The sequence below is a fragment of the Grus americana genome, chromosome 13 (genome assembly GCF_028858705.1).
Source record: "Grus americana isolate bGruAme1 chromosome 13, bGruAme1.mat, whole genome shotgun sequence".
NCBI lineage: Eukaryota > Metazoa > Chordata > Aves > Gruiformes > Gruidae > Grus > Grus americana.
In genome coordinates this window covers 22,056,798-22,078,011 of record NC_072864.1, presented here as the reverse complement: position 1 = coordinate 22,078,011, position 21,214 = coordinate 22,056,798, and the positions used below count along the sequence as shown (strand labels likewise).

At 61.8% G+C, this 21,214-nt stretch overlaps 1 protein-coding gene across 3 annotated transcripts in view; it reads left to right on the top strand.

Annotated features, from left to right (window-relative positions):
* Nucleotides 1-1,938: 1,938 nt before the first annotated feature.
* The window catches only part of CARMIL2 (capping protein regulator and myosin 1 linker 2), a 24,403-nt gene continuing 5,127 nt past the window's right edge, over nucleotides 1,939-21,214 (top strand). The window contains exons 1-32 of one of the 3 annotated variants that reach the window (XM_054841141.1): nucleotides 1,939-2,012; nucleotides 2,229-2,344; nucleotides 3,664-3,755; nucleotides 3,888-3,938; nucleotides 4,214-4,273; nucleotides 5,596-5,717; nucleotides 5,977-6,074; nucleotides 6,676-6,746; nucleotides 7,363-7,436; nucleotides 8,234-8,309; nucleotides 8,386-8,474; nucleotides 8,810-8,904; nucleotides 9,052-9,138; nucleotides 9,380-9,489; nucleotides 9,867-9,944; nucleotides 10,225-10,301; nucleotides 10,388-10,492; nucleotides 10,748-10,817; nucleotides 11,012-11,093; nucleotides 12,600-12,696; nucleotides 12,986-13,043; nucleotides 13,556-13,728; nucleotides 14,143-14,211; nucleotides 14,833-14,926; nucleotides 15,010-15,105; nucleotides 15,551-15,679; nucleotides 16,651-16,764; nucleotides 16,906-17,081; nucleotides 17,744-17,831; nucleotides 18,245-18,361; nucleotides 18,890-18,956; nucleotides 20,080-20,357. In XM_054841141.1, the coding sequence (XP_054697116.1) occupies nucleotides 2,305-2,344; nucleotides 3,664-3,755; nucleotides 3,888-3,938; nucleotides 4,214-4,273; nucleotides 5,596-5,717; nucleotides 5,977-6,074; nucleotides 6,676-6,746; nucleotides 7,363-7,436; nucleotides 8,234-8,309; nucleotides 8,386-8,474; nucleotides 8,810-8,904; nucleotides 9,052-9,138; nucleotides 9,380-9,489; nucleotides 9,867-9,944; nucleotides 10,225-10,301; nucleotides 10,388-10,492; nucleotides 10,748-10,817; nucleotides 11,012-11,093; nucleotides 12,600-12,696; nucleotides 12,986-13,043; nucleotides 13,556-13,728; nucleotides 14,143-14,211; nucleotides 14,833-14,926; nucleotides 15,010-15,105; nucleotides 15,551-15,679; nucleotides 16,651-16,764; nucleotides 16,906-17,081; nucleotides 17,744-17,831; nucleotides 18,245-18,361; nucleotides 18,890-18,956; nucleotides 20,080-20,357 (3,033 nt within the window). In that variant the 5' untranslated portion in view covers nucleotides 1,939-2,012; nucleotides 2,229-2,304. Of the gene's footprint in view, nucleotides 2,013-2,184; nucleotides 2,345-3,663; nucleotides 3,756-3,887; nucleotides 3,939-4,213; nucleotides 4,274-5,595; nucleotides 5,718-5,976; nucleotides 6,075-6,675; nucleotides 6,747-7,362; nucleotides 7,437-8,233; nucleotides 8,310-8,385; nucleotides 8,475-8,809; nucleotides 9,139-9,379; nucleotides 9,490-9,866; nucleotides 9,945-10,224; nucleotides 10,302-10,387; nucleotides 10,493-10,747; nucleotides 10,818-11,011; nucleotides 11,094-12,599; nucleotides 12,697-12,985; nucleotides 13,044-13,555; nucleotides 13,729-14,142; nucleotides 14,212-14,832; nucleotides 14,927-15,009; nucleotides 15,106-15,550; nucleotides 15,680-16,650; nucleotides 16,765-16,905; nucleotides 17,082-17,743; nucleotides 17,832-18,244; nucleotides 18,362-18,889; nucleotides 18,957-20,079; nucleotides 20,358-21,214 lie in introns of those variants that run through there. The other 2 variants (XM_054841139.1, XM_054841140.1) reach the window with 2 other exon arrangements.

Below are 21,214 nucleotides of genomic sequence, written 5' to 3'. Positions count from 1 at the left end.
GACAAGAGGCAACAAACTGGAGCAGAGGAAACTCCAGCTTGAATTAAGGAAAACCTGTCTCACCGTAAGCATAGTCAAACATTGGTGCCCAGGGCTCTCCATCCTTGATGTGCTCATCTCAGCTGGGCATGGCCCTGAGCAGCCCAGCTGGCCCAGGCTAGAGCAGAGGGATGGACCCTGAGGTGACCACCAGCCAACACAGCTCAAGAAGCCTGTAGTGGTTGAGAGCCGTGGGAGAAGCTGTTGCTGTGAGGGCACGCAGGACATGGTCACTGGGAGACGTGCGCATCAGTGTAACGCTGGAATGTCTGGGCTGGGAGGGGAGCTGCGTGTGGAGGAAAGGATGAAGTGTTCTGCAGCCAGGGGTGAAGAGCTCCTACTGTCACCTGCAGAGCGTGATAAGTGCTTCAACTCCCCAGGGGTGATCTGGGGATGGAGAGAAGTGCCAGCACCTCTTTCTGGGAAGGTCCTGGTGCTCCAGGATAGAGCTGAAAATGCCCAGCCCATGTCCTTCGGGGGAAAGACAGGAGATGGGTTGCTCTGGACATCCTGACACACCTGGGCTTGCACAGCAGGCAGGGAACACTTGTGTGTATGGATGTCTTCCTCTGCCCTGCTCCTGGGGGAGATGTTCTGCTGCGCTGATGCTCAGCATGTTCCAACGTGTAGGACCCAGTATTTTGGGGAATGAGCTTGGGATGCAGCTTCCCTGGAGCTCCTTTGTGCTTCTAAGCTTCAATAGAAGCCATCTTCTGATGGCTGCAATGGGACAGCTGCTCTCTCCATGTGCTGAATATCCTTGCATGACAAAGCTAGGTCCTGGTGCCCTTTCGGAGAAGTTCAGATACTAGTAGCCTGATTTTCCTGTCATCCTGGAAAAGCCATAGATCCTGCCAGGACTCTCGTCAGCAAGCGCTGTCTCTGTTGGGTGGTGAACACCCCGTGTCCTTCCTCTTCCTGGTGCTCATCTGCCTGCTGACGTAGCCAGGAGGCTCGAGGAGGTGCCTTGGCAGAGGCTGGTCCCTGCCCTGAGCCATGTTCTCCCCAGCCACCTCCTTGAGAAGAGCTGCTATGTGTTGTGGTTGGGCTCTATGGAGACGCCGTCCCTGCAGGGAGATGGCTTCCTGCCTTCGCTTTCACGCTGAAGGTGGTTTCAGAAGCGCTGCAGCCCTAGGTGCGTGCGGTAGGAGAGCAACATCACCCAACCCTTCCATGGATCACCTTCTCAGTTATTCTACCTCTGGAAGAAACTCCTCTTGGGGCCCTCGATTGCAGCTCAGGCAGGCTGGAGCTTGGTGGTTTGTCAAAAAAGGGCAATTTAGGGGTTCAAGGCAGCTGCCACCCCCATCCCAGCTGCTGCTGGTCACGGGGACCCAGGCTGCTGGCTGAGAGCAGCTCTGCTGGCTCCCTCAGCACCTTCTCCTGAGCCTCTGGTAGGGTCTGCTGAGCCAACACTGGGAAATAATGGGTCCAGTGAAGTCCTGCAGCACTGCTCGGGCCACAGGACAGCTTTCCGCTCCGTCCTGGAGTGCTTCTGGCTTTTTGCCTGGTCCAAAGCCTTCCCTGGGGAGCAGAGAGGTTGATGTGCTCGCTCCTGCTGCTCCAAGGAGGCCACCTAGCCTCTGCCACTCGTCGTTGCTTTGGGGAAGCAGTTTTGTCATTTTAGCGTGACACCTGGGTCCTTTCTGCTTTGGAGAAGCCCTGCCTGCAGCACCCTGCAGTGGGCACCAGCACCCATCCTCTGGAGGAGCATCCTCTGGTGCCCACCCCCCTTGCAGATGCCTGGTGCAAGGTGATGGGCTTGGGCTGACCTCCCCATGCCAGGAAGGGTGGAGCTGCTCTTTTCACACTCACCAGCCATCTTCAGACAGAAACACATCCCCATGAACCACCCCGGGGGGGGCTGCAGGGCAGGAAGAGGTCATGGACCCTCAACCCTTGACAGCTGGAGCTGTGGGGACATGCTGCTTCTCCTGCCTGGGAGGCACCGGTGGGGTGTCCTGCTCACCTAGGTGAAGCCACGCGGGAGGAGAAGGGCTGGGCAGGGATGTCCCCTCCTCCCGGCGGGGCCGGTGGGCCGTGGGTGCCGTCGCTTTCATTTTACCGCCTGAGCGAGAGAAGCAAATCTTGCCTGACGGGGCAGGAAGAGGCACCGAGCGCCGGGAGGGGGAGGAGGCGCCGAGGCGGCGGTGCTGCCGGTTGGTAACCCCAGCGCTTCCTCCCGGCAGGGTGCCTTTCCCGCGGTGCCCAGGGATGCTGTCCTGACACCCGCATCCCCGGGCGGGTCACCCCGTGGTCCAAACCATGGCTGCGTCCCCCGGAGGGATCTCTGCTGAGCTGCAAGGTAAGTGTTGCCTGCCGCCGCGCTGCCGGGGCACCGATGCCACGTGGAAAGCGCCGGTGCGGGGCCTGCTCGGCCCTGGTTTGCCAGCAAAGCCGTTTTTGGGTTCCTCGTCGGCAGCAGCTGCAGTTCAGGGGGGTCCGAGCAAGGTCTGGGGCACGAGGGCTGCTCTTGCCCTCAAAACTCACGTGCTTGAGGATGCTGCCGGGGCCAAAAGCATCCCCAGATAACAGCCCGGCTCCTCGAGGACATGGTTCCCTGTGGCTCCTGCTGCCCCGTTTGTGGGTGCAGCCTGGTGCTGCTCGCTCCCACCGCCTTGGGGGTCCCCGGCAGCTCCCCAGGGAGGCACAGCCTGCAGCCCTGCCCCAGCTCCCCGGCTCCGCAGGGGATGCACAAAGTACATCCTCATTGGATTGAGAAAGCAAAAAGCCGCAGAGGTCCCACCGAGGCTTGCAGCGGGGCGGGAAGGAGCGGGGTCCCTGCGTTCCCGCAGCCCCAGGGTCCCTGGGGACGGGTGGCTCAAGCCGCTGGACTCGCAGGGCTCTCGCTATCTTTGTGAAAACCTCGTTTGCTTTGCGCGGCGATGGACGGTTGTGGCTCTCATCCCGCTTCTCCGAGCGAGAGGTGTGAATCGGGGCAGATGGTGCCCGAGGCGGGAGCGATGCTCGTGCTGGTCCACGGCAGCTGCGGGAGCGATTGGTTTGCAAATGCGGGGAGGTTGATGCGTGCGACTGCCCGCGTGCATCGTGGCTGAGAGAGTTCCCAAAAAAAATGCAGAAGCAGAATGCATCCCTGGCTGCACCGTGGGGAGGCAGGACTTGGGTGCTGAGTTGCTCCCCAGTGGTAAATCTGGGAAGGAAGGAAGAGGAACCAGGACCCAGCTGTTGCTCGATGCCAGCTCCCAGCGAGCAAGGCTATTCCGAAGCTTGTGCAGCGTAAGCCTGGCCTCGAGAGGCAAAATGTTTTGTGTGGGAATAAAATGACAGCTGTCCTAATAAACCCCAAAGCACACCCTGGAAAAACACCCCAAAAGCTGAGCAGAGCGGAGTGCGAAGCGGTGGCCCCAAAACCTTGCGCTTGGTCAAGGCTGCAGCCCGAGCTGCAGGAGCCGATGGGGAGGCGGATTTACCACCCGAGCAGCAAACGAGACCTAAAGCTGGCGAAGAAGCCCTGAGAGAGCAACCAGGGTCTGACCGTCAGGTGCGGACGGAGAGGAGTCGATTCGGGCGAGGACGGTGTCCCCAGGGGTGTAGCAGGACACGTGGGAGAGGACCGGGGGTGGCTTCAGCTGCCTCACTTCACGCGGGCATCGGTCTTTTCAGAGGGCATCACCGCCTTCCTGGGGACGAAGAAGGTCCTCCTGGTGATGAGCGTGCAGCTGCAGGTGAAATCCAAGTACGACGACTACATCTTGGTACGTGCAGAATCCAGCCTGGTTCCTGCTTGCCCGGTTTCCCCGGGGCAGCTGTTTGTGGCCGCAGCGGGGGGACAGGGGCGGCTCGCGTGTCACCCCGGTCCCCCGTCACACCAACGTCCCCCTGCCTAGGTGCTGGCGCCCTGGAGAGCCTACGTGCTGCCCGTGATCCTGCCGGTGAGGGTAAGTGCCGGGGATGCTGTGCCGCGGCGGAGCCCCGTGGCTCCCGGGGGGGCATCGCTCCGCTGCTGGGGCCACCAGGTCTGGAGAAGCCCCCAGGAGCAGGATGAGGAGGAGGATGGGGTGAAGGGGAGGGGGGGTGGGTCAGGGGGCTGCTAAAGGCTGAGGGGCATGGCCAGGCACTGCCCGGGGCGTGGGGAAGGCTGGGAGCCGGGGCGCACCCTTGGGTCCCCCTTTTCCGTCAGCGCTGGGGCTGATCCTGCTCCTCTCACCCGCAGGTTCACAGCAGCTTCAGCTTCCTGGAGGTGAGGGAGATGACGGTGCGAGAGCCCAGCTTGGTGAGTGGCACCGACACCCACGGCAAACCCGGCCCAGGCACCCACCCCACCTTGTGCCCACCTTCCCCCCCCGCCGTGGCAAACCCTGACCCGGAGCCCGCTGCGGGGTCTGGGCAAGCTCTGGTCCCCCGTTGCACGTCGAGGGTCACCAGCGATGATCTGAGAGCGCCCCGCAGGGTATTTATCCCTCTGCCGCCTCCAAGAAATCCTCTTACGGCCTCACCCGGGGTATCTCCCTCAGGGCTGGAGGTGCAGGGAGGCACCCGTGGGTGCTGGGGGCGAGCGTGGGTGCCTGCGCCTCTTCTCCTCTGGCAGCCGCAGACAGCACCTGGCCGTGGCACCTCCCGCTCGGCCGGGACAAGGTGACAAACGGCTGCTGGCTTACCCAGGAGAAGCCAAATTTAGCAGGAGGGTGTTTAAAACCCCGTTAATCCTCTTAGAGAGAGGCGTGCGTGTAGGGCAGATGCAGCGGGTGGGAACCATGGAGGAGAGGAATGGGATGCCCTGGCTCAGATGCGTCGGCCGAAACAGGGCCGCGGTCCTCGTTAACCCTTTGTCTGTCTTTTGCTCGTTAAAGCATCACCAGTGACAACGGCCCCAGCCTCTAAACAGGGTTTCTGCTGCTCGGCCGGCTGCGTGGCTGAGCTCTGGGAGAGGAATAAAGAGGAGCTGGGCAGAAAATGAGGGGTGCTGGGGGTTGAAACCCTGGGGCGGAGGGGGACGAGAGGTCTGAGTGGGATATGGAAAACCCAGGGGTTATTAAGCTGCAGGCAGAGTGCAGGCAGAGTACAGGCAGGGCCAGGTTCTGCAGCCCCAGGCGCCGGCGGAGGCGCCGTCCTCGCGCGGTGCCAGCAGATAATTGTCATCTCGCTCCCACGCCTCAATCAGCGTGTAATTAAATCAGGGAGCGTGTTGCTATGGGATTTTTTTTTTTTCCTCTGGTAGGAACCGAAAGCTAAAAATGCCTCAAAACCCGATTAGATAAATTCAGGGAGGGAACCTCCGTCCTCCAGCTGCGGCTGCTGCAGACTCAAGGCTACTGTCACCCCCACCGCTTTGGGCTGCTTTTGCGTTAGCTTAGCTCGAGTTTTGGGGAGGTTTATGCCTTATTCTGGCATCTCGCGATCTCTTTAATGTATTTTATCCTGAATCCCTGGTGCTCGCAGCCTTCCCTGCGCTCGCAGCGCCTTTGGCTGGGTTTATAAGCAGCGGCTGGGTGTTTGCAGCGTGGAGCTGATGGCTGTCACCGTCATGTCTGGGAGCCTGGGGACGCTGCGTGCTGCCAGCTCGCTCAGGCATCTTCCATCCTTTGGACCCCGCAGGTTGTCATAGAAACGGATGCAGCGTCTTACGCCTTCCAGTTCATGTCCTTTGATGATTTGGAGCAAGTTGTCGTCCATGTCACCATGTCACTTAAGAAGGTCTTTCCAGACTCATCCCCTGGGTAAGGGTCTTCTGCTCCTCGGGGTAGTTGTGTAGGTACCAGAGCAACCTCTTTGCTCAGAAAAGCTCCAAATATGGGATGGGTTCACAATTAGTGCCTTTTAACAGGAAAAAACCCAAACTGATGGAGGCCAGACCCTGCTCCCCGACCGCATCGCGTTTCTGGCCACCCTCACGCGCAGGGATTGTAGCTAAGCGTAAAGCGGTGGGGATGCTCTCCTCCTAGCCCACTGCCACGCACCCCTCTGGTCCTTCCCCAGGACGCTGCTCAAAAACTCCCCCCCCAACCTGTACGAGAGGATCCGGCAGATCACGGACTCGCTGGAGGAAATGGTGCAGAGCAGTCCCGGGCCCTGCGGTAAGCCCACACACCTCTCCAGGATGGGCCAGGAGGGTTGGAGCACCCTGGGGACCACCACAGCCCAGCATCCATCAACACTAGCTCTGCTGGGAGAGCATCCGTGGTGGCTTAGGTTGGGAGGAGCCCTGCTAGGGGGGTCTGCTCTCCACCAGCCCTCGCCATCCCACGGGGCAGGAGAAGGTCTGAGGGGACGTAGTTCTCCAGAAAGGAGCAGGACAGCTCTGGATGCCCAGTGTCCCCTTGTGAGGGCATGCAGCTGTGGATGCTTCCACCCAGCTCACACGGCATGGCTGCAGAGCCAGGGACTCTTCCTCTAGCCGGGTTTGGAGTAGGATACCTCCATTATCATCACCCAATGCACCTTGCCTGCTGTCTGCATGGATCGAGCAAAGCAAGCCACAGCCCCCTGACTTGTGCGGTCGCTTTTGGTCTGGCAGTAGACCACAGAGAACACTCCAACCCCTTCGAGGAGGGAAGGGAGAGCCCTCGCCATGCCTTTTGAGCCCCCTCCATCCCTCTGCTGCATCCTGCCCTCCCCAAAGGTCTTCTCCGTGTTCCCGTGGGCAGGTCTGCCACCAAGAGTGCCTTCTCTTTGCAGGGGGGTTTTCGGAGACCTACGCCGCTTTATGTGATTACAATGGCTTTGCCTTCCGCGAGGAGATCCAGTGGGTAAGCTGCTCTGTCCCGTGGAGAAGAGACACTTGACGGCACACCACTTGCCAGCTCACAGGGCTGCTGGGGCTGGGAGCATCCCAGGGACATCCTAGAGCTGGGAACTGCAGTTTTGCTTGGCTTGAGTGCCTCCTGCTCCTTGGTGGGGTAGAATCGAAGTGCAGGTAGGGATGAGATGCCTTGGACCTGGTTGTTTCCTGGACTGTCATATAAGGAGAGAGCCTGGAAGTCTGGGACCTTGCTGAGTGTCCCCGGTAGAAGAGAACCCTGCTGGGACCCGGGCAGAGCAGGACCAGATGTCCCCCTCTTCCTCTGGGACACCGACTCCAGCCCGCCTCTCCCCACATCCTTGTTCCCACCAGCCTTGGGATGCATTACCTTCTTCTGCCCAGCCTCTGCAGAAGGGGTCCAAGACCCACCAAGCCATCCCACCAATTTGGGACACGTGCCCTGCCAGACGCAGGCCCGGGGAGGGTTTAGGCTTGGGGTTTAGGCAAGGGACTCCCCAGGGGAGGGACCCTGAGGGCTCAGCTCCCTCCAGCAGCACCAGACACCCAAGCCCTCCCCAGGATCGGGTCCTCAGCCTGATCCGTGTGTCTATCCATCTGGACAGGATGTGGACAACATCTACCACAGCCAGGACTGCCGGGAGTTCAACCTGCTGGACTTCAGCCACCTGGAGAGCCGGTGAGTCCGTGTGCGGTGCCCTGTGCCATGCCACCACTCATCCTTATCCTCCCTGTCCACGGCAGGGGTGGCCCAACGCACTCCTCCACTCGCGTTAGAAGCTTTTTATCGCTTTACACGCTCCGAGGACGCCACATCTGCAGGCTGACGCTCCCCCGCACCAAACACGATGAGCCCCGTCCCATGGGGCGATGGTCCCCAGAGGCTGGGCAGCCCCCCCCGTTCATTTTTAACACTTAAATAAGCCTGAGAGCTGCTTATGGAGGTGAAAACTGAATGTCACGGTGGCTTCAGGCGGCTCGTGGCTGTCAGGTGTTTCCCTATGCAAAGCAGCTGACGCTTTTTTCCCCTCACGTATACAAATATACATAAGAAATAACTGTTACGGGGCTATAACCTCATAGCGGGGCCGTGAGCTCTGGTTGTGCCTGGATTCATCCCTATGGGGCTCAGCCCACGTCTTCATCCCAAGAAGGATGGAGCGAGGCTTCAGCTGAAACTCGTTTCCAGTCGAGCAAAACCGATGTTGTTCTTTACGTGAGAGCTCAGAATTAAAAAGAAAAAAAACACAGAGGTTTTGACAGAAGCATGCAAATATTTTGATTAATTTTATTTTCCCTGAGGGAATAATCTGGGGAAGCGGAGCTGTGTTTGTGAGTTGCTTTAAACTCGTGGACCCCAGTCCTGCTCCGTGGACTGCGTTGGGGCATGCCGGGGTTGGGTGTCTTGGGGCACCCATTTGGGACCAGCCTTGGCTCAGCCTGGCCCCTGACTCCTCCATCCTTGTCACCCTGCAGGGACGTGGCGCTGAGCATCGCTGCCTTGTCCTTCAACCTGTGGTTCACCAAGCTCTCCTGCAAGGACTTCAGGCTGGTGAGTGCCGGCGCCGCGGTGCCGGGCGTGCCAGAGATGGCCGGGTTTCCAGAAAGGCTTTCTTCTCCCCTGCCAGAACCAGGAGATTTCGGAGCAGCTGCTCTACATGCTCAGCAAATCGGTGACGCTGGAGGAGCTGGTGCTGGAAAACAGCGGGTTGAAAGCGTAAGCAAAGGCGTCGCAGGGTCCTGGCGTGGCGATGAGCAGGGTCTCGGCAGCCTGGTGGTGTGCTCCCTTCACGTGCGTGGACCAGGAGGACCATGCGCCCACGTGCCAGAGGGGTGTTGGTGCCCCGTCCCCTCCACAGCGTGAAGCTCACTGTTAGGGGCCTGGAGGCCAGTGGGCATCGCCCACCCTCGCAGAGGCTCCACTTTCAGATGGAGCTGGCTCTCCGTGTGGGCAGGTGCTGGTGGCACGTCCCCATATGGCTACAGGATTGGTGGCCGTGTCTGCCGGAGGTGGCCGTACTTTGCTCAGATGGGTGGCTCTTCTCCCCACAGAGACTTTGCACAGAGGATGGCCCAGGCGCTCAGCAACCATCCTGACTCTGTCCTGTACGCCATCAACCTTGCTGGCAACCAGCTGGAAGACAGAGGTACCCAACTTCTAGGCCAGGATGAGTTTTCACCCATGAAAACTGATGTTCAACTCTGGATCCCACCATCAGCTGCTGTAGCTCAGGGTGGGACGGACACCCGCCTGCGCTGGCACGGCCGCTTAGGGCTCTCTGTTCTTCCGTCAGGGATCATTGCCTTCAGCCGGCACGTGGAGAAGAGTCCCAAGGGTCTGCAGAGCCTCAGCTTGGCCAGGACGATGCTCACGGCCAAAGGTACAGCCCCGCATCCCGCTCCCTGCCTGGGTGCCGTGGGGAGGCTGGGCACGGCAGTGCTTGGGGACGAGCTGGCACCAAAGGGGTGGCTGGAGGGGCTGCAGGGACGTCCTGGAAAGGGCATCTTCAAGGACGCGATGTCCTGCAGCCCCAGCTGAGGGAAGTACCCTTTCCTCTGCTCCATGGCTCTCCCCGGTGCAGGGGACCTGCAGGCATCACTCTCTCCCCTCTCCTTGAGCAGGGATGAGCACCTTATGCAAAGCCCTCGCAGATAACAAAGCCACCGGATCCTTCCTCCGGCACTTGGACCTCTCTGGAAACCCTGGCACCCTGGCTGGGGATGACATCAGCGTGAGTGCGATGGGGAGACACCACCCAGGCTCTGTCTCCTGCACGGGCTCAATGGCTTTGGTCCCCAGGGGTCTGCACCCCATCTTGCAGCACCCCAGGGACGGGGGAAGTCACGGCTGCGACCCCTCCCTGCCTACCCAGGAGCAGCTGGGGGATGCACTGGGGACATCCTTGCGTGTCTCCTGGAGGGAGGGTGGGAGATGCCACCTGGAGCGTGGAGACATCCCAGGAACCAAGCAGCACAGCGCTGGGTCCTTCTGTGCTGGCTTCATCCCTGTGCTTAGCTTAGGCAGGAGACAGGCTGGAGCGGGGATTTCTGGGGTGTGGGGTGGGAGGCAGGGTCCTGGGCAAAGCTTCTGAGCTCTCTCCGCCAGCAGAACCTGCAGAGTCTCCTCCGCCAGTGCCACTCGCTCTCCTACCTCAGCCTGGCCGGCACGGACTGCCCTTTGGATGCTGTGAGTACCCGCTTGGGGGGTGCCGGCAGCGAGCCCCTGCCCTCGGTCCCCCTCCTGAAACCATGCTGTGCTGCTGGGGGGTGCTGCCACCCCATGCCAGCTGGCATGGTAGGGGGACTCAGGGTTGAGCAGGAGGAAGAAGTGAGCCCCAGCACAGGGAAGACCCCCTTAGCACCCCCGCAGCTCGTCCCATACCATCACCCATCCCTCCCCGGGCTGTGTGAGGGGCCGCAGCATCGGCTGGGTGGTCCTCAACACGCTCGCATCCCCACCCCGGCAGCTCTTTGGAGCCCTGGTCCATGGATGCCACACCAGCCTGGTCCATCTGGATCTCTCCAAAAACGTGTACTCCCACAAGTAAGCCCCTGGGATGGCGGGGAGGGGAGCACGGTACCCACGTGGGTGGGCAGTAGATGATGCCATGTTGTGCCCATCCTTTTCAGGAGGGTGAAAACCATCTCCCCTGACATCAAGGAGTTTTTCAGCCAGGCCTGTGCCCTCAGGCACGTCTCCCTGGCGGGTACCAAGCTGCCCGCAGACGCTGTAAGGTGAGGTGGGGACCAGTGGGGCTGTGAGTCTGGCAACGGGGATGGATTTGGGGTGAGTGTGGTCCGGTGGGGACCTCACTCAGGGTTTTACGTGTCAAGGTGGCTGGATGGGGTTGCAAGGAGGGATCCTCCCATCCAGGGAAGGATGTCTTCTCCGGTGCCCTGCTCCTACTACCTGGACCATTGGGGGGTGCCCCGTGGTGGGTGCTGGTGCCCACGTTGCTCGTGCTGACGGGTGGCTTTGGTGTCTTCCAGGGCATTGCTGCAAGGGCTGGCAGACAACAGTCACATCAGCGACCTGCGCCTGGACCTTAGTAACTGCGAGGTGAGGGGCCAGCACCCATGGGTGCCATCGGTCCAGCCAGGGGGTCCCATCGCGGCAGTCGAGAGGGCTCACCTCCTGTGCAGGAAGGTCCGTGCCCTGTCCTGCATGGGGCTGGGTGACCTTCCCGACGGCAGGCTCTCGTTTGCAGGGCTCAGCGCCTCCCCTTGTACTGATGTCTTGCTGTTTCTTCCAAGCTGAGATCAGCGGGGGCCCAGGTCATCCAGGATCTCATCCCCGACGCCAGCTCCATCAGCGACCTGGACTTGTCTGACAACGGTAGGTTGCTTTTTCCCCACCCAGGACAAGATCTTCTCCATCTGTGGGCCCAGCCACTGTGGGCTGTTTGCTCATCCCCAGCACCTCATGAGCATGTAGGAGTCCCCAGGGAGACGGGCAGGGTCTGCTGCACTTGCCTGCCTCTTGACTGTGCTGGCTAAAGCAGCGTTAAACTGCGCTTGTCACCTGCAAAAGTCCTTCAGCAGCAGCAGCCGCAGCGGTACGGGCTGTGTCTCACAAGGATGAAGGCACCCAACGGCCAGCAGTGGATTCCTGCCTGAGAAATTACCACCTCATCAGGCTTTTATGGCTTTTTACACCCAAAACCACCCACCCCTCCACCTTCCCCGAGGCAGGCAGTCCTCACGTGCGCTCTTCTCCCTCTGCCTGATGTCCTTCCCAGCGAGCTCCTCTTCCATCACCATTGCATCCCGTGGTGGCCCTTGCCTCTCCCCTCTTCCAGAGAGCGTCCCCAGCACAGGATGTGGGGCGACTTCTTTGTCCCCTCCTGCCTCAGAACCTGCCAAAAATTCTCATTTCACATCTTTCCTGGCACAAGCCTCTTCAGTTCGCTGAACCCAGGGTGGTTTCACATTGCTGTCTCGGGGTCTGAAGCATTGAAAAGGTTTCCTTGGCCTGAAACTCTTCCCACCTCTCTGCAGGAGTTCACAGCCTCTGCTGCTAACTTTGTCCTGCCGTGGCTTCCGAAGCCATGGGCAAACAACCCAAATTACCGCAAACATCACTTCTGCCAGCTCTTAACTTCACCTAAAAGGCTCCGAACCTTAAAGCAGCCTTGCTCAGATCTCACAGCAGACCATGCAGCTCCTTGACAGCCAGATGGCTCTGGGGAAGCTGACATGGTTTGAAGTAATTCAAAAACCTGTTCAGGCCACCAGTGCTCCAAAAGCTTGTGCCCTTACCCAAAATCTCCAGACAACCTTTGCCAAAATGTGCTTCTATTTTTGGCTTTCCCAGTAGAGCAGCTCTGTGTGGGAGGGTCTTGGTGCCTCTTGCCCTTGGCTGGGTGAGCAGATCTCTGCCCGCATCCCTGCCCCGCGGGAAGGACGTCACCTTTGCTGCCAGATTTCCCTGGGGATGCTGCAGCTGGGGGGGGAGTGCAGGCAGCTCCCTGCAAGCTATGAGATCTCCTCCCATGCTGTCCAGGGTGGCATGGAGGGCACATCCCTGCGGCGTGGCAGAAAGCAAGTGCCATCTCTAGCTCCATAAGTGCTCCCTGTGCCTTGGCACCCCAAATAACAGGAGTGCCCGGGGACCCTGTCACTTCCCAGGGATCCCAGCTCTGCAGAGATCTTCTGTCTCCTTGGGGGAGTCACAAAGAGGAGGAAGAAGCTCAGGAGTTTCCCTGGGCATCTCTCCACCATCCCATGGTGGCAGCTTGGTGGCTCCGCAGGTCTCCCTTGGGGGACCACCCTGCCACCTTGATGCCACCTCTGTGGTCTGGACCGCTTGGAGCATCCCGGTGGTGTCTCCCATCTCTCGCAGGCTTTGACCCCGATATGGTGACGCTGGTGCTCTCCATCGGCAGAAGCAAGTCCATTAGGCACGTCTCTCTGGGGAAAAACTTCAACATCAAATCCAAGTAAGTGCAAAGTCACAGCGCCTGGGCCAGGAACCGTCCTGGCGCCGTGCACCCAGCTGGCCTCCCTCCATGGGCTGGCTGGGAATGCCAGGGATTGCCTGCCCGTCCTGCCTGCTCCAACCCAACGGGGAGCCTGGGGCTGCGCGGGCACCGTCACCCGCTCCTGGTGCAGTGCCTGCAGGACCACAGGCGCTGCAGGGACAGGGCGCAGCCTTGGGCAAGAGCAGGAGGGAGTTGGGAGCTCTGCCCGGGGGATGCGTGTGTGACCACCCCCTCACCTCTGCTGCAGGGAGGGGCTGCTGGATGTCCTGCACCGCATTGTCCAGCTCACCCAGGAAGATGACTGTGTGAGTCCGGCTTACCCTCAACCTCCCCAACCATCCCACCCGTCCCCCTGGTCGCCCTCTGTGCTGGGGTGCTGTCTGGATCCCTCCCAGCTGGGAGAAAACCTCCCTCCCACTGCCGTTCAAATCCTTCTGCTCTCATTTTCCTCCATCTGAAGCAGATGCTCAGACAGAGAAGCGAGAGCTGTTCCCGTTCATCTGGGAAAGCAGGAGCCTGTGTCTGGCTAAAGGCACGGGGGAGATGCTTGGTGTAACCTGGCTGCAGCCCAGCTTTCCAAAAAAACCCTCTCTCCTCCTCATTGCCTGCCAGGCATCTGAGCTAAATCCAGGGTTTTGCCTAAGCTCCAGTTACCCTCCTTTTTTGGGGGTTCAGCATGACTTGGGCTCCCCGAAGCCAGCATTGGGCAACCACCAGCCCAGCGGCTGCCAGCCAGGGATGGAGGCCGTGTCTGCAGTGGTGACACGGATCCTGACATGTGTCCTGGCCACCTCTCCCCCTCTTGTCCCCTTTCCAGCCTCTCCAGTCCTTGTCGGTGGCTGAATCGCGCCTCAAGCTGGGAACCAACGTCCTGCTGAGCGCCCTGGGCAGTAACACCAGTCTCATCGCTCTGGACATCAGCGGCAATGCCATGGGGGACACGGGGGCCAAGATGCTAGCCAAAGCCCTGCAGATCAACACAAAGCTCAGGTAGCAGCAGCCCACGTTGCTCTGTAGGTGCCCTTCCCACCTTGTGCCAGGTGGCCCCGATACGGTGGTGCTGGTGGTGATGCTGATGCCATCAGAGGAGGCTTATCGTGGCTGTGGGTGTGGTCCTGGACTATTCCCGGAGCACGGTGGGATGCTGTGACCCTATCTTGCTCTCATGGCAGTCATCTGGCAGTGCTGATGTGTCCCCCTGCCCTTCGCTCCCTCCAGGCACCACATACTTTACAGCTCCTTGCAAAGTCCCAGTTTAGGTTCTGAATCACGAGGTTCAGATTTTTAACCCCGTTTCCAGGGCTTTCTGCTGCCTGGGGTCAGCCTTGGGCTCATGCAGCGCCGGGCGGGTGGGCACCCACCTTGGGGTGCAGGCAGGGCTCACTCGTGTCCCCCTCTTTGCAGGACCGTGGTTTGGGACAGGAACAACACAACCGCCCACGGGCTCCTAGAGGTGGCTCAAGCTTTGGAGAGGTAAGGAGGGAGCAGCTTGGTCGTCCTGGTTTGCTACTGCCATGCAAAAGAGCCTCTAGCACCAGGATGTCACCGTGCCCAGGGCCTCTTGTCCCCTCGAAGCAGCAAGCGCACTGTGCAGGTCCCAAGGGAGTTGGTCTATGGCTCGAGCCTTGCAGCCAGCAAAGCCACTTGGTTCGGTGGTGGTACCTCCGTTACCGACCTCAGGGTCTCCCCTGGGCTCTGCCTCCCGTCACGTCACCCAAGGCAGCTCCAGCAAGCACGGGGAGGGGGATCTGCTGTTGGTGGAGACACGATGCTCTTCTCCCTCCCCATGAAAGATTGAGTAGAAGTTGCCCACCTGCTGAGCATGCTATCGGGTCCGGTGTTTGGCTGTGCAGGTTCTCTGGAGGTCTGAAGAAAGAAGGGTGGGTGGAGAAGCCTGGGCGGGTGGTTGCTGCCGCCCCGTTGGGGTTTGCTGCTGGCCAGAGTTTGGCCATCCCTATCTCCAGGGCTGGACCTTGGGGCGATGTCCCGGCTGCTGTTGGGTGGGCTCTGGACCGATGTTACGTCTGTGTGTGGGGGAGCCCCGTGAGGCAGAGGGGTCCAGCAGCACCCGCTCACCCCCGCGCTGCCTCGCAGGAATTACACCCTCAAGACGATGCCCTTGCCGATGAGCGACGTGGCGCAGGCGTACCGCAGCAACCCTGAGAAAACGGAGGAGGCGGTGCATAAGGTTTTTGGGGGGAACGTGGGCTGGGGGTGCACGGGGCCGGGTGCCACCGACACCGGCCGCTCATGGTCTCTTGCCTGCCGCAGCTCCAGTCCTGCCTGACGAGGAACCAGCTGCGGCGCACGCTGCCCGCACAGACCTTCCGGCTGCAGCAGGGCATCCTCACCACCTCTTCTGAACAGGTTTGCCGGCCAAATTGCTGCGTGGGGCTACCCTCCCCTGCCCCAAAGAACCCTGGCGAGCCCGTGTGAGCTCTTGCACGCAGCACAAACCCCTTTTCGCCTTTCCTGAGTGGAGGGCAGAGCAGTCCGGCGGGCCAGGCAGACAGGAGATCTCCCAGGAACCCTCCTGGCTGCATCCATGCTTTTCATGCATATGCAACGCCGGGGATATCTCGCTGCTACGTCCTCGGCGTGTTCCCGGCTCCCTGTGCAGCAAATCCCCACCGTGTGGCATCCCCAGCGATTAGGCAGGGATGCTCCGGGGGCTGTGACCTGCCTGTGCCCCCGCTTACCCCCGTCGGGCAGCGCCAGCACATCCTTCTCCGGGAAAGTCACAGCGAGGAGGGGAACTGGCAGTGCTGCTCCGGCGTCGTCGGTGCGTGATGCAAGCCTCTCTGCGCTCCAGATGGTGAATGAGATCTGCCTGAGCGTGCAGAAGCACGTCGACATCCTCAGCGCCTGCCCGGGCAGGGAGGCGGAGGCGGACATCCTCTGCGCAGAGGAGGCCATCAGGAACGCCAACCTCTCCATCAGCGTGAGTCTGCCGGGCGGGGAAACCCCTCAGCTCACCCGGCTTCGATTCAGGATCGAAGCGGGTTATTGATTAGTTAATGACATAATTAACCGGCAGTCGGGGAACACCAGAATTGTCAATGCAGCAGCTGCACGTCACCCAGCTCTTGCAAAATGTTAAAGAACAGCTGCGAATTTCTGAATCCCCTTCTAGAACAAGTCCCAAAATGTTCGCCACCCCCCCCACACACACATATGTACACCCCTGGGAACCGGGGGCTGCAAGCGCGCCCCCTCTTCAGCAAGGGCACCCTGTGCTCATGCACCCCTCCTTGGGGGAGGTGGGTGCTCCAGCTTTGGGCACACCCTGCGACCCACAGACACCCACGCTGGTGAGGAACGCTCCCCCCATCCCCGGGGCGTCCCTCCTCGGGGCACCCTCATCCCACCCCAGCTGGACGCAGCCCAGCGATGAGGATGCTCCATCAGCCCGTGACGAAGGCCACCGCGTTGGCTGGGCAGCTCCTGGCACTGTCAGCCCTGGTTTGATCCCGCTTCTCTCTCCCTATCACACCTTTTCCTCCTCTTCCTCTATTTCTCTTCAAACCACCTCCTTTTCCTTTTTCCCAACTCTCTTGGCACCCCCCTGGGTACTTCATCTGGTGGAGACAGGATTTAAGAGGGTGGTGCTGATGGTGGAAAGGTGGTGGAAGGGATGGGAAAGGATTTCCCCTGGTGTGGGCAGCAGCCTGGCTGGTGCGAGGGGAGAAAGAGGGTCAGTGGGTGGTGGGGAGTGGTTGGGGGTCCAGCTGGGGGGACACAGGGACTGCGAGGGTCCAGGATGCCCAACCCTGGCCCAGCGAAGCCAGAAGGTTGCTGGGACTTCCCAACCTTTTCTGCAAGGCAGCCACGGACGCAGGTTGTGTGTGGAAGGACGGAAAGCAAGGATGAGGTGCCACGGGATGATCCACGGCGTCTCTCTTCCCATCACAGATCCTGCCCCTCTTGTATGAAGCAGGGAACACCCCGTACCAGAACGGCAAGCTGCAGCACAAGCTGGAGTGTCTCACGGAGGAAGCCTCGCAGACCTGCGGCCGGGAAATCCAGGTGGGCGCCCACGGGGAGCTGCAGCAGCAGGGGATGCTCACTGGCCTCAGCCTGAAGATGAGGGACATGGTGTCTCCTGGAAACCACGTGAATCCTGATAGAAAAGATGCTGGAAACTCCCCTTTTCTCCCCAAACCTCAGGCGATCATGCAGGCAGCGCTGGACACGGCGCACAGCCTTTGCCCGGCCGTGGTGCAGAAGAGCGGGGTCAGGGACCAGCTGGTCAACGCCATGTCGGAGCGGATCTACCTCCAGGAGCACCTCAATCTCAGCGCTGTCCTGGACCAGATGGTCACCGATGTCTTCAGCAAGCTGAAGTGGGTGACCCACGGGGCCAGATGGGGATGTGGGGGGTCCCGACCAACTGCTCCCCTCCCCAGGCAGTGGTGGTGCTGGGGGAGGCGAGGGCTCCTGCTGCTGTGTTTTCCCAGCTGTGGCTTTGCTTCCCACTCGGATCCGGTTTGAACTTATGGCCTTTAACTTATCACCTTTATAGAATAAGCAATGGGAGTTGGAAGCGCTCGCACGAGTTACAGCCCTTCAGACACACACCACAATACTCCTGGTCATATTCAATGATATTTCACATCATGAAGTCAACTGTGAGCATGAATACAAACTCAGTGGAAGTTGAGGTTTAAGCACCTCCTCACAGTCCGCAGCCTGTCAGGGATGCTCGGACCAGGAGGAAGCTGGGAAGTCCCATGGGGCGACGTTCCTGCAGGCACATCCCCGTGGCTGGCAGAGGGGAGCCCCGAGCATTGATGGGGGGGGATGCGCTCGGCATCCTCCATCCCCACCAGCGCGTGCTCCGGCAGCATACACCCAACACCCCCGAGCCCGGGGCATGTTCTGGGTGCCCCTCTGGGTTCCACAGCCGAGCGTCCATCTCCCCAGCAAGGCTGTCCCTGTGGGGGCTGGCCCCGTGGCCTGCCGGGGCTGTGGGGGCTGGCCCTGACACCCCTCTCTCCGCTCCCAGTGAAATCAAGCTGTCCGTCACCGCCGCCGTGGCCGACTGCATCGTGGACGCCGTGCTGGGAGACCTGACCGTCGCCCAGTGCAAGCTGGTGAGCGCCAGGGGATGCCAGCCCCTTGCGGGATGGGCACGTGGGGCTGGGGTGTGGGGCTGGGTACCCCGGCACTGCCTGGGCACCAGCCGACACAATGACCACGGATTTGCCGTCTGGGAAGCAGGACAATTCCCACCCAGGCTGGTTTTCCTCCCAGGTAATCCTCTCCTGGTGCGGTCACAGCAGCATTAACGTCCTGAGTGGAGTCCGGGAGCCGCTGTGCGGTGGGGGGGTGCCGGGGTGAAGCCGGGCACCGGCCGCTCGTGCACCGGGGCCGGCAGCCAGCTAATCAGGCCTAAATCCGCTCGTAAATCCCGGCCACGGGTAGGAGCGGAGCAGCACGGAGCACGTAGGGCAGCCGGGTGTGCTTCAGCCCCCGGGATAATTTAAGCGCTTCCTAATGGTTTTAGGCAGAGAGCCTCCCCAAGCAGGGACTCGACCTCCCGGCACTGCTGCTAGAGCCGGCTGAGGACGATGCCGCCACGCCGGCGAGGGGCAAGAATCCTCTGGACCTCACTGCAGAGGAGGTAGGGTCCGGACCCCGCTGTCACCACACGACACCCGCGCTATAACCGCCTTTTATCCGCCTTACCGGATGATGCCGGGCTTAATGCCGCAGCCTCTCTGGGTGTACGCACCCCTGGCACCCCCCCAGGGCAGCGCTAAGGCAATTAGTGCTGGGAAACGAGAGCGTCAGCCTTGCCCGGCCATGCTGCCTGCACTGCCTGCCCTGCCGGCACCAGGAGCGTGTCCTTGCGGCGGTCCGGGCTGGCCCCGGCCACACGCAGCCCCTCTGGCCGGCCGTTGCTTTGGGACCTGGGATCCAGCACCGTGCAGGATCCCGGCTGGGAAAGCAGGAAAGCATCCGATCCAGCATCGTGGGCGGTTTCGGTGCCAGACCAAGATGAGGGGGTGCAGCCCTGGGGGGCTGGGGGTGATGGAGGGATTGCACCCATCGCTGGGTGAAGCCTGGCTGGCTCCGGCACCTGCGGGATGCTGCTCGCCACAGCCAGCTCGTCAACGCCGAAGCCGCCACCGTCCCTCTCTCCCTGCAGTACAAGATGGCCCTGCGGAGGAAAAACAAGCATTTCAGGAGCATTCGGCCCACGCCAACCGTGAGAAGTAAGGTCACCGCGCGGCTTTCCCTTTGCCGCCTTCCCCGGGGCACGGCAGGGGTGGGGGGCTCGCGGCAGCGATCCAGGGGGGCTGCTGGGCAGAGACCTCAGCGACGATGCTGCGGGCAGAGCCTGGCGGGGATTTGGGCGCTTTCGAGAACCTCTCCCGGTGCTGCGGGGTGGGTCGTCTGGGCAAAGCTCACCTTGAACTTGCTCTTGTGCTGGTTTTGGGGGGCTGGCTGGCTCGGCGCCCACGGGTAGCGGGGTAAATGCCCTGAGCTCCCTCCCCACGCAGCCGGGCAGGGGTGGGAGGTTTGTCCGTGCCTCTGGACGCCACGGCATCTCCCCCCGCCATCCCAGGGACCGCCCCAGGCACAGGCAGCACTGACCCCCCCCGCCCCGTGGCGGCGAAGACTTTGCCCGTGGGTGCTCCCGGGGCCGAGCTGCCCCGTGGAGCCCTGCGTGCCCGGGGAGGGCAGGAGCTGGGGGGGCCGGGGGCAGCGAGCAGCTGCTGGGTGGCTTCTGCTTTTTGGGGCTTTGGCTGTGAGGCGTGTTTGGCTTTGGCGGAGCAGACCTTGCGCCGGACCCCAGCACCTGGCATCCGGGTGTCCCCAGGGGCCCCCTGATGTCCCTGAGTCCAGCAGCAGCCTGACCCCCCCATCCAACAGGTAACAGGGCGGGGGGAGGGGGGCGAGGACGTGCCTGCAGAGCAAAACGGGGTGCGTTTGTGGGTGCCGCTTGCCAGGCCAGCGCTGGCAGAGCTTGTGCCGCATACCTGCTGCTCGCCGCAGGTCTCAGGGCTTGCTGCGGGGGTCAGCTCGGTCCCTCCCGGAGCATCCCCCCCCCCCCCCCTCCCCCCGCAGCATCCCACACACGCAAACCTCCAGGGACCGCGGCAGGATCCATCCCCAGCTACGCCGCAAAGCCGCTGCCCCGGGGGGCTGCCGCGCAAGCTCTCGGCGGGCACAGCCACGCTGCCCTCCCCGTGGCGTGCCACGGTGCGGCCAGCACCCTGCTGACCCTCTGCGCGTGGGCGAAGGTGACGGCAGCGGTGGTGATGATGATGATGATGATGGGGAGGAGGCCTGACGAGGCCGAGCGCTAACCGGGGCCCTCTTGCCCCCTCGTAGGTGTCTCGGAGCTGGAGCCGGCGGCGGGTAGGGACGCCAGCGGGCTCCGAGCTCACCGGGCGCCGCCGTCACTCAGCCCCGCCGCGCCGCCGGCACGCCCTGCCTCCACAAAGGATGCTGAGCCTGCGAGCGGCTCGCTCCCCTCCACGCAGCCTGCCACCGCCGCCACCGCCGGATCCCTTATGGACCTGCCGACCGCCGGCGAGAAGCTGGAGCATTGCACCAAAGCCAGGCCCCGGCCCAACCGCCGGCACAAGCAACCGCCCAGCAAACCGAATGTAAGCAGGGCCGGGGGGGGGGACGTTGGCAAGGTAGGGGGATAGATTTGGGATTTTTTTTTTTCAATGGGGTGAATTATTGCGGTCGGTATTTGTTGCAAGGCAGGAAAATGAGATGCGCGGAGCCGCGGCTGGTTTATTATCCTGCATTTCAGCTGCTGCCAGAGCCTCCTCCTCGGAGGGGGGGCAGCCCAAAAGGATGGGCAGGGGGGCTGGGGGGGGCCAGGCAAATCATCCATCCCCTTTCCTGCTGCCCACTGGGAGATGCCGGGTGGTGGGAGCTGGCAGGGGGGAATGAAAAAACCCCGCAGAGTTTGGGCGCAGAGGGCCGGTGCGTTCGGCAATGGCTCCGGCTGCCTCCCTCCTCCTGCACCCAATTTACTCCCCCCCATCCAAAACCCACGGGCCCCGAAGTGCCGGCAGCTGCCGCAGCTCCCGGTGATGCCGGTGGGGCTCTGCCGGCCGCAGCGGGGTGGGTTTTGCTTCCCACCACCATCCCCACCCCCAAAAGGGCGAGCGTCTGGGGATCCTGCCTTCGCAGCCCCCCTCCCAAAGCCAAAGTAACTTTTGGGTGCAGTCGGCAAAGAGTCCGGCTCCGTCGCCATCCCCAGGGCCGGATCCTGCTGGCATCGCCTCATCCCCGCACCACCGTGATGCAGCTGGATCCTTGCACCCGCCGGAAAGCCCTGGCTTGCACGGCCGCGGTGATGCTCGCCCTTGGACCGCGGTGGGACCGGTGCTGCCGTGGGGCCAGAGCGCAGGCAGGGGCCGTTTCCCGCAGGCAGGGTGGATGCCGGAGGCTGGCGGGGGCCGGGCAGGGCCCGGGGGCCATCACCTGGGCACGTCCCTCCGCAGAG